The sequence below is a fragment of the Poecilia reticulata genome, unplaced genomic scaffold (assembly GCF_000633615.1).
Source record: "Poecilia reticulata strain Guanapo unplaced genomic scaffold, Guppy_female_1.0+MT scaffold_506, whole genome shotgun sequence".
Lineage (NCBI taxonomy): Eukaryota > Metazoa > Chordata > Actinopteri > Cyprinodontiformes > Poeciliidae > Poecilia > Poecilia reticulata.
Genome location: NW_007615265.1, coordinates 1366 through 12953, shown reverse-complemented (window position 1 = coordinate 12953; position 11588 = coordinate 1366). Strand labels below are relative to the sequence as shown.

Below are 11588 nucleotides of genomic sequence, written 5' to 3'. Positions count from 1 at the left end.
AAGGTGAATGTCACTTCTACTCAGAGCCTGGTCACGTCAGTGTCTGTCTTTGTTTGATATGATACAGCCTATCCAAATTCTTCATTAGAAATATAATTATGAGGAAACCACAGTTTTGATTTACACCAAAATGTTGTTTTTGAAATCTGCAATTGTTCACAATTCTCAATCGGTTGTAGTACATCGCTTCCTGAGTGCTGCTAACAACCACATTTCTTCTCTAAAAGGCGCCACGGTCCGCTTGTATGCATCCTTTCCTTTCACAGTATGAATAGTAATTGCTACAGGTTGAAACGCTGGAAAAGTCTGGCTTATTGTCCTCTTTGACAACATGACAATTCGCTTTGAGCTTCCTTTCAGATGCAATAATAAGTTTGCTATCCGTCCCTCTAGCCTTTTCCCGCACAAGGTCACAGTAGGAGTTTAAATTCAATAAATCATGGCTCTTAATGTGCCCATTAGCGTCAATGTCGACTCAAACCACCATGGGAGTGTCTGAGAAGACGGAGCTAATGGACTCTGCTACCGATTTCTTCCTCTTCCCCTTCATGAGAGAGCCGGCCTCTCCATCCAGGTCGTCATTGTCCTCGTCCCCGTTGGGATTCACCTTGCCGTTCTGGCCCTGCAAGTCCTTGGAGTCGATGAACGCAACGTGCCTGTTCAGCTCGGCCTTCATCGCCGGGTCCTCGTGGGTGGGAGTGACGCTGAGCATCGAGGAGTGGATGCTGTCCTCGCCGCGGGTCTTCCCCTTGCTGGGACAGCAGAAACAGCGGCACGGCGTCAAGTAGAGGTACATGAGCACCAACACCACACTGGCCAGGCAGCCCACCAAGGTAGTGTAAGCTGTGTTCAAAGTCTCCCCAGCCCCATGCATGGTGAAGTTGTGAACCTTCAGCACAACGTAGATAGTCTCATTGAAACTCTCGCTCACAGCGAAGCATGTGTAGGTCCCGGAGTCATCGTACCTCACCGGACTTATCTGCAGATTCCCGTTTGGCAGGACCTTTGCAGTCTGGTTGTCTCCCGAAGTCACCAAAACATTCCCTGGCAACGCCCAAGTCTTCATCATGTCACGGTGTTTGGTGTCACAGCTGAGGATCAGCGTTTGCTCCAGGAAAGCCTCTTCGCCCTCCTCCTTGAACGTGCTGCAGTTCATGCTTTCGCCACTAAGATCGAAAATCTGGGTTTTCTGCGAGTTAGGCAGGACGCACGTGAACTCGTCACTGAAGTCCACAACACAGTTCAGTTTACGAATGTACCAGTGGGCCAGGAGTGTGTAGAGATTACAGGTACACTGCAGAGGGTTGTTGTGGAAGTAGAGGCCATTTTTAATCCAGGCAGGCAGCGTATTAAGGTCATCTATGGGTACCTTTTTGATCCTGTTGGATGAAACGTCCAGGAGGCTCAGCTTTTCCAGGCGATACCTTTCTTTGATCAGCTCCGCTGGGAAGCGAGAGATTTGGTTCTGGCTGAGATACAGCTTCTGAAGGTTGACCATGGTGACAAAGGCTGACCTATCAATCTGTGAAATTTGGTTATTGTAGAGCAAGAGGACCTCCAAGTGAACTAAAGGCTCAAAAACAAACTCATCCAGCTGCTGCAGTTTGTTGGAGGACAGGTCCAAGTAGCGCAGTTGCTTCACATTTATAAAAGCTTCAGAGGAAAGGAAATGGAGATCGTTGTGGCTGAGCAAGAGGTTATGGAGATTCGGAAGCTTGACTGTAGTCCATTCAGATCTGAGCAGAGCTATGGCGTTGTAGCTGAGATCCAGTACAGTGGTGTAGAGAGGCAGACCGGTGGGGACGGCACTCAGGTCCATCTTGGAGCAGCTAACGATGTTTGAGGCGCAGATGCACGTCGTATGGCAGTTCAGCGTCGACCCCGCTGCCTCAGGAAGCCAGAGGACGGCGGCGCAGAGGGTGAGAACCAGGCCCCATCTCTGCAACTTACTCTGAAACTTACAGAGGGGTAAAGTTTCACCTGCTCTGGAGGAAGATCGCAACATGCTAGCAGTTGTTCTCAATCCTCCAGAGGTTTATTATGATCCCATTTTCAGGAAAACGCTCTAGGGTGTAGGAGTCCCAAGCACATTGGTGAATAAAAGCTGAAAAATAAGACAAACATGTTATTTAGATAGATTTTTAAAACAAAACATGAAATATGCAGTTTCTGGAAAATACTCTAATCATATGAATATAATACAAAATCTCTGAATTTTACTTCTTTTTTTAAATGGAGGATAAAACTGTCAGCCAGAGGTATAACAAACTAAGACCGCAAAATCTTCAGGAGGCCCTGAGAACACTTCAACTCTCACGTAGGACATAAATCTCAACAATATTATTGTTTATCACAATAAGTCCGTCCTAGTACATCACAAAATCCCAATAAAACACATTAAAGTGTGTGTTTTTAAAGAGTAAAGGTATGAACAGGGTTGAAGGGGTGAACACTTTAACAAGGTACAGAAGTTTGATAACCGCACTGCACTAAGTGAAGACTCCCAATTTATTACCAACAGATTTTTTCTGCTGCTTGTGTCTGAGCTAGAGTCACGTTTCATTCACACTAGAACTGCTGTAAAATCCATCTTGACATATATATTGCAAATTTTGCCAATAACTGTCAGGTAAACTTGGCCTCCTCCTTCCTCAACCGAATCCATGCAGAAGCTGCATTTGATTAGCGCTGGAAGTCAAAGGTTGGAATGACATCACAGCCGAGCCGAGAGCGTTCTAGTTGCAAGTCGTAAAAGGTTGAGACTTGCTGTTTGATTTGGAGTGAACTGCTATTAGCAAAACAGGACGCTATTATATTTATTTCTCAACATGTTGCTTGATTTATATATATGTATATATATATTTTTTTTTACAGTGAGCCAGCTGTTTAATAAAATACTGATCATTAAAAGTGTAAATAAATAGTTAACCCCTGCAACATCATCCACTTCTTTATGGGCTGCAGACTATTCATACAGAAGGATCCCATCAGTTTTGGGACAAGCTAAACTATTCTGCAACAGCACCTCAAAATAGAAAGGTACGACCTTTAAACAAAAAGGTAGAATGTAGAAAACACACAAAAACTTAATGCTATAAAAACCTAAATTGTGTACCCTACAACATTTAGTTAACAATATAAAAATGCTTATTTATCATTGTCCATTTTAGGTACTATTTCTTTTAATTTCTTTGTTTCAAATGTGACCAGCATTACATAGCTTTTTTCAGATCCATGAGTTGATTACTTAATAAATTACATTTACTCAAATTGTATTTTGTGTGTGTTTTGTCTTTTTAAGACTCTAGTTTCTGTATTGTCAACAATGTCTTCCAATGACACATAATTACCTTGTCATATTTTCATGTTTCCTCACAACTTTTAACATATTTTTTTTACATAAAATCATTAGGCTGCTGGTGGATCTGGCTTAGAAAGTTTCTGGGGAAAACCCTCCACACTGGATGAACTTTAAGGTCCCTCCTTTCTTTCTTTCTTTTTTTTTTTTTACTGATAACTGGAAACACGACCATTGAGTACAAAGAGGACCCACCTTAAAAGTGGCTAAGAAGTAGAAGCCCCAGTCATTAAAATCTGCGTAAGGCCCTGTACAATCTTGTGCCGGCTCTGGCGGACACTTCAGCTTTAACCATCCTCTATGAAAAGAACTAAGAAAAAAAATTATATAAAAAAAAAAAATGGAAATGCATTAATTCAAACTATTTTTGTAAAAAATAAAAAAATAAATAAAAATCTATATTTAATTTCGGTAAAGGATGTGTTTAGCGGACTCCTGATAAAAAATAAACCCCCAGTGTAGAGGTTCGTGTCATTTTCCCTTTCAGCTTTCACCTCTCCATCAGCACAACTTTCCTATGCAGCTTTACGTGCCTGTCTTAAAAACAAACAGACACACAACACGGTACTCACGCTAACCCATGTGTATTCACACTCCCGGAGGCAGAAACTGATTCCCTGTGCTCTGCCCATCTTTCCATCTCTACCTCGCCATTTCTTGATCTCCCTGACACAGCTGCACCTTACCGCACACAGTAAAAAAAATAAAAATAAAAAAATAAACGCACACAGGCAAAATCATGCAAATATCAGCACCACGTCGTGTCATGTTCCCAAACTGCCCTCCGCTCATTTTATGTAAGAGCCGTGCAAGCCGTTGCACTGCACCATCATGTTGACAAAATAACAAGTACAAAGAAATAAAGATGGAGAGGAGAGGACACTTGCCTTGAGTCGTCGGGGGTGCAGCAGCAGAAGGCGTCGCTGATTTCGCGAAAGCAGCTCCCTGCGTTTGTTTACGGCGTTTCCGCAGGCGAGGAGCTGTCTGAGCGAGCTTCCGCGTCTGCTGCTGGGGACGGCTGATGCAGGGAGGAGGGAGAACCTCTGCTCAGATGTCTTTGGCAAAATAATCCCGCTCCACGAGGCAACTAGCACCCGGCGCAAAATTACGCAAAAAAAAAAAAAAAAAAAAAAAAGCTTACGTAAAACGCAGAAATCAGGCTTACGTGAACTAATCACCTTCATTTAATTATCAGATTGTAGTCGGCTTGTTTTTTTTTTTAAAATCATAAGCACGTTTCGCTCCGGACTCTGGCGCATTTTGGTGCAGGTTCGGTTTAAGTCCGGTCTGATCGTCATCATCATCATCAGCAGCAGCAGCAGCAGCAGGGAGCCGCTGGGATCATTAAAAATGAGCAGTCTACGTATGACAGGCTTTCTGCGGCTCCACGCAGGCCCGCATGCGGCTCTTTTTCGCGAAGAGCTGCTGCTACTGCAGTGGTGGACGCGCTGATCGGTATAATGCGCTCAAATCCACAAGGCGCTGTTTACCGAAAGTGACCGCGCCAAAGACGCGCTAAAAGCTCTGGAGAGGAAATGGAAAAGTCCACAAGTAGCCGGATATTGCAGAGCAAATGATAGGGGTGATTATAGTTCTATTTTTTCCCCCAAGCAAAGCAATTCTCAATTGACTGTCGATTCAGAAGGAAGCACTTTAAAAATCCTCTCAAAATAGGCTTTATATAGGCATATAACAATAATCAGACTTGAATGTGTTTACTGGGATTTTAAATAATAATTCAGTACAAGTAGTCCATAATCGTGAAGTGGAAGGATAATAATTCACTTATCTACTGTGAGGTTTTTATTCACGCCCCTCTGGTATCCCTAAATAGAGTCTACCTGTGTCAATATATATAAAAAGACGTGCAAAAAGATGCAGGGGACAAAGCAAACATGTGGATGGAGAAGCTCCAGTCAGATGAGACCCAAATGTAACCTTATAGCCTTCATGCAAAATTAAATCTGTGGTGGAAAACTAACACTTCACATAATCATCCTAAACAAGCCCCATGAAACATAATGCAGGCAGCATTATGATGTGGGTTACAATGAAGTTGGTCTGAGTTATTACGAAGATGAGTGGAGCTGGAGGGTTTGTGAAAAAGACTGGATTGTTGTGTTTCAGCTGGACAATGACCCCCCAAACATACAATAAAATATTTTGGTAAAAGGATATTCATGTGAAGATCAGGCCTTCTCAGACACTCTCTGTCCAGCGTGACCAAAGCTGAAATATTTTGCAATGAAGATTTGGGGAAAATGTACGCACGAAGATAGCAGCTCAAAAGATCTCTGACTGCAACTGCAGCAACAGACGTAATTCAATAAAGTATTTACTTCAAGGGTTCTGAATACGACAATACACTGTTCAGATTTTCACTTGTTAAACATATTATGAGCTTTGTATTACCCACTGAACAGTTGTGAACCACTTAGTGCTATCGTTTGACATCAAATCTAAATGAAATACATTTTGTGGCTGCGAGATAAAAAATAATGAAAATGTTCAAGCAGAACAATGTCTGTTTTTGTAAAGGTTACATTTATCTCAGTTAAATAGGGAAGGCAGTAGCGAAACTGTGACGCGTTTTTCTGGTGACAAACTGAACTTAAGGTGAGTTTGATTGATTTTTCCAGAAACATCTTGGTTAGCAGTGTTGAATCTGGTCACTTTTCACTCCCCCTTCATGTCTGCTGTACAGATTTTCCTCTCTCATAAAGTAAGACACAGATTTCACTCACATGTGGCAGAATGTGAAACAAAACTGTCACATTCTCCCCTCCTCCTCCCCACATATCATTCCTATAGCCATCTGACGGCTGAATGTCTCGACAGCGACTAAGTGTTCTGAGTAGTGCTACTATTTTTATTTTGTCTCCATATACGTAGGTTCTCAGACACTACAGCAGACTATGTAAATTAAATAATTATTTTGGTCTGCAGTGAGTAATCTGCGTGATTCAGCTGTGATTAAGGTATTGCCAGGTGTCTTAACTCTGCACGCAGGCAGCTTGGTCGTATTTATATCGTAGTCTTCGAAGGGCCCGAAGCAGAAGGGACATCCAAGTGTAAAACAAATCCTGGAATACTTAAAGGGAACATTGTTAATCCTGCCATCAGGGCTCTCTTTTGTGGCTGACAGCCTCGGGATTGCAGACGGCCTCCAGTCTGTTACTCGGCTCTGGCTATTATTACACTCTGCGCTCACATTGTTTATGTTTTTGATGAAGTCTGTGCCAACTGTGCAGGGGAAACACCTTGTCAGTTCTTTTATTCAAGTGAATCCACCCACAAACTGCTTTAGGAAATACTTTTTTTTTCTTTTGGGAAGTTTCCTCGATTCACAGACCTGCTGCTGTAATTCATATCTCTGGCAAAGCTGCGGCGGCAGGTGTGCTGCCAGAAAGCTGCTGCGGCCTCCCACTCAGGGCTGTATTATCTCAAACAATGGGACGGACGTGACAAAAAAAAAAGGACAGGAGATCATTTTAAAGAAATGAATAATGATCTGACTGCAGTATGCGATATGATCAAATAATGCAAAACACTATATACATCAGAATATATGGATCAGGGGGAATATTTTTATTTGATTGTAAGTATTTTGGGCGTATCCTTGAATCTTTGCTACTCTTTTGAGTAATTTCCACCTGTTTTGTGAAAAAAAATGATCCAAAACAGTAAAAAATTAAGTTAACCCTTCACCCAATGTTACGTTAACATGTCAGGAACTGATTTTAGCTCTTTACTTTAAGAACAAACTAGATATTTGCCGAATGTTGAAAAGATACGAGCGAATTACTGACAAGTCTTACCAAAACCAAGAGGAAGCCGTCTAATGTTAGCTTACAGCTCTGGCAAACTGTTCAGAAATAAATGATAAAGCTATGTTGTTTTTAAGTGAAGTATTGCCACAACATTATAGTGAAGATTCTTCGCTGATAAATCCTGCGTTGGAGCAGCGTGTTAAGACTGAAATGCAGAAACTGTATGATACCGTTTGCTGTTAAGAAAAACTGATGGTAGAGATTTGTGGTATCAGATTGGGACTTGATGTAACCAATAGCCATTAAATGTCTTGAGTTGTTACATGGAACTAAATAATCTTGAACAGGACATCCTCAATACACAGATGCGTCTTAGATTCCTTCTTTTTTCCTAATCTAATCTTTATGCTTCCTTTGCTTTTGCACGCCGTTAGATTAAATCAGAGAATAAAATGTATTGGTTGGCACTTTTTCTTCAAATGTTTTCTCCTTCTCTTACATATAAAGCTGAGTTTATTTGTATAACACATTTCAGCAAAACGTCTTGTCAAAGTGCTTTACATAGTAAAAGCATGACACAGTAACCAATACTGGAAACAGAAAACAATCAACAAATATTACCATAATTAAGATCTTTTTTTTTAAGGTTTCGTTTGCTCTAGTGGCCTTTATTAGAAAGTAGTTTGACAGGAAAGAGGGTTATGAAAGAAGGGGGAAGACATGCAGCAAATGTCGCCAGACCGGGAATCAAACCTGCGACCACCGACATGAGGACAAAGGCCTCAATACATGGGTTGTACTTTGCCCCTGCACCACCACAGCACCCTGACCATTATTAAGATCTAATTGTTATCTAATATTGAATGAAGATTAGAATTAATCTTCCAGTTATTATCAATCAAAGGTAACTCTGGGCAGGCGAGTTTTCAGCCATAATTTAAAGAAGTTTAGTGTTTCGGATGTTTTGCAGGTTTCTGGAAGTTTGTTCCAGATTAGAGGAGCATAAAAACTGAATGCTGCTTTTCCATGTTTGGTTCTGGTTCTTGTGTTGCGGAGTAGACCAGAACCAAAAGACCTGAGCGGCCTGGAAGGTTGATACAACAGCAGCACTGATGTATTTTGGTGTTAAGCAATTCAGTGGTTTATAAAGTAACAGAAGTATTTTAATGTCTGTTCTCTGACCAGTGGAAGGACTTTACACCTGCTGTGGTGTGTTCTGTTTTTCTGACTTTACTGAGAATGTAAACATCATCCAAGTCTTTTTCCTTCACCTTACTCCAGCTTATGAAACATACATGTTTGAAGTTCTGATTGTCTTTATGTTCTACCTGTTGCTTTAATAATGTTCTGGGCTTGATAAACAATATAGGTGTGAAAGACGAGTCTGCTGAAACGAGTTTGACTTGTTTCCAGAAAGAAAGAAAAAAAATCAGGCAGGGTTTAGACTGTGTGCACAGTTTTATGCATTTACTCTCTTACTTCCACACATGTAAACACGTGAAATGAAAACCCTGTAAAGAAAGCAGAGAGTCTGAACCCAGAGTGAAACCTCTGTTTGACCGTGTGTGTGTGTGTGTGTGTGTGTSTGTGTGTGTGGGGGTGTGTGTGTGTATGTGTGTGTGTGTGTGTGTGCGTGTGTGCGTGTGTGTGTGCGTGTGCGTGTGTGTGTACGTGTGTCTCTAGTGCTGTGACGCTGGTGAGATGGAGCTGAAAGTGATTAATGTTCTGTTCGACTTCACTTCCTGCAGCGATAGGGACAGTGTTGCCTGGCAACTGCTCGCGGCCTTTAGTCGACTGGCTTGGCTCTGTGGCAAACCCGGGTGGCCTTGTCTTTTCCAGTTCCTTCAGCTACCTGCTACCATCCAGTTTCTTCATGTCCGCATGTTCGACTTCAGGAAATAAACACATCTTGAGCCCAGATATTATCAGAGAACTGCCATCACTAGATGTCCTTGCTTAAAACACAGTTTAATGTCTTGAGTTTAACGCATACATTTGAATGCAAAAAAAAACAAGACCTGTGTTGTAATATGATGGCAACACTGTAGGTGAGTCTGGAAAGAAACACTTTAGCAACTTTTATTATGTTACATTAACCTAATTATCCTCACATATAATATGGACTGCAATTTGAAAATTTGTAACCTCAGACTTCAAAAATGATAAGTGTGCACTTTTATGCCTCACAACCCAATACAAATTATGGACGGCTTGTATGGTGATATGATAGTAAACAACCCCCACATCCTGTCTATAAGCTCATGTGGAGGGAGCCAAACAGATTGTATCAGACTGATATGCAATAAGAGATGTAACTTAATCCACTATGGTTGCCATGTTGCCCACAGACACAAACTCCTTTTTTGCCCTGTCACATTGCTAAGATGTTTAAATAAAGCTTTATGTGGGAAAAAGCAATGTGGGAAAAAAAAAACTGAAAACAAAGCTACTTGAAATACTTTTCTAACACTATTTTGAAACTGAGGGTGAATGAACATTAATTTTTGGTTGAGCAATTCATTTTTGCCAATGGAGTCATATTGTTAAGACTTGCTAACAATGAAGCAACTATGTGCGATTGTGGACACGTTTATATGTTCCCTTAAGGCAACAGTGAACCTCTGTGATCTGTCCTTGACGCGTACGGTACACGTTATTGATATTCTCCTCTCATGCTCATCTACACATCATTACTGTGACTAATGATCATATCCCCTGACAGGAACATATTTATAACAATCTTCAATATTTAATTTAATCTGAACACCAGCTTTTTTTTTTTTGTGGGGACCGGGGGAGGGAGTAGATTTTTATCCCAATTTTCAAATAATTGCTGTTGGTTTTTCCACATAAACTCTCAATAAAGTAAAGGACTTTTCTGTTTGTGGTTGTATTGTGACAAAATGTTAAAAAGTTCAAGCTGTATGAGTATTTTTTGCAAAGAAGTGCATGTCTCGCTCAAATGTCACTCTTTCATTTTATATAACCACTTTTTCTTTTTTTTTTTTTACTGCTTTGAAAAAAATCAGGGACAAGTAGATGTGGTAATTGTCTCAGTGATAATAAAACACAGTAATCTTTGTTTAGCTGTCTGAGCTGCTCCTGGTTTCCATGGCCACACGTTCAGTGTTGTGTTTGATGACACGTGCGAGGATGACGAGAGGTCACCCCGACAATCGTATCTCAGGAAAAACGCCACGACGGACGGCGTATGCTTTCAAGAAAAGAAAGAAGCTGTCTGTAATCTTCGCAAGTCTTGTCCTCCCACTGCTTAGCAACCAGACAAATTTTAGCCTCTGATGGCAGAGACCCCGACTCTAAACCACAAGAAAGGCTGCAGGTGTCACCGACAATGGATATAATCAGGAAGCAGGCCACTCGTTGTTTTCCCTCTCTAATTAAAGCGATCACCACTGCAGCTACGCTATCGTAATTATCATTCTGTCAGCTAAAACTGACGTGACTCATTACAAATACAATAATATTAAATCTGCGCTTATCCGCACAGTAAAGCCATAGTCTTGTTTTGTTTATACTCAGGCAGGCAGATACGGCAGGATGAGACTCTTCCCAGGCCGTGTTTTTAATACCTGTTAATTCCATCCTGAGGGTGATGATAAAACTGTTGATGCATGTCGGCTGGCCTCAGTGGAGAGAGATAACTCCTAGCTAATGAAGTAAACGGGAAAACAGAATAACCTCCAGTCTTTCCTGCATCAGGCTTGCCCCTGTTCTTGGCCAATAGGACGAAGGTCCCAGGGGAAGGCAGGGATGTGTCTTTAAATAGTCTCTGACTCAGAGCTTCATCATTTTGCTTCTTGTGTTGGGGAAAAAAAAGTGAAATACATTCTGCCACTTAGAAATTGTAGTTGCTAAAATAGGATGTGATTTAACTTGGTTTATCCCATTTGTTTATATTCTGCTGCCAAAAAGTGACTTCTCTTTAATCCAGCTTTGTTCAGGTTAATAGTTATAAAAAATTTCTGAAGGTCATTAAATTTCAATTTCTACCAACATTTTGAGGTTTTTATGTTGTTTTTGTCTGTTTCATCCAAACTTTTGCCTAATTTTATCCCTCTAAGTTAACAGTATAATTCTCAAGTTAGGTAAATTAATTATATTAAAATATATATTATTATTATTATTATTATTATTATTATTATTATTATTATTATTATTATTATTATTATTAAGATTAAGATTTTATTAATTATTAAGATTTTATATCACACCCTATTTCGATTGGCTTGGCTTCTGTTCTCCAGTTGGGCCAATTATGAGATATGAGATATGAGTTCAGATCAAACCAAATGAAATAAAAAAACTGACCTCATGTTGACAGAAATTATTGCACTAACATAATTATTTACATGCAGCTGACTGTGCTTTTTTTTTTTCTTTGAGTGTACACATATCATATCAGACAACTCCAGTGAAGAACATTTTAAATGAGATGCTTC

At 40.6% G+C, this 11588-nt stretch overlaps 1 protein-coding gene across 2 annotated transcripts; it reads right to left on the bottom strand.

Moving 5' to 3' along the window:
* Nucleotides 1–6: 6 nt before the first annotated feature.
* Nucleotides 7–4033, bottom strand: amigo1 (adhesion molecule with Ig-like domain 1). 2 transcript variants are annotated; one of them, XM_017303564.1, is made up of 3 exons: nucleotides 3931–4031; nucleotides 3554–3668; nucleotides 7–2104 (listed from the first exon to the last, which is right to left on the bottom strand). In XM_017303564.1, the coding sequence occupies exon 3, from the start codon at nucleotides 2003–2005 to the stop codon at nucleotides 476–478; it is 1530 nt and encodes a 509-aa protein (XP_017159053.1). In that variant the 5' UTR covers nucleotides 2006–2104; nucleotides 3554–3668; nucleotides 3931–4031; the 3' UTR covers nucleotides 7–475. The 2 variants fall into 2 exon arrangements, with proteins under 2 accessions (XP_017159053.1, XP_017159054.1); XM_017303565.1 differs by lacking the exon at nucleotides 3554–3668 and having other exon boundaries at nucleotides 3931–4033.
* Between the last annotated feature and the right edge of the window lie 7555 nt (nucleotides 4034–11588).

Bases quoted from the DNA above. Each gene is read 5' to 3' on its own strand.
- amigo1 (XM_017303565.1), bottom strand. From the start codon at position 2,005: ATGTTGCGATCTTCCTCCAGAGCAGGTGAAACTTTACCCCTCTGTAAG.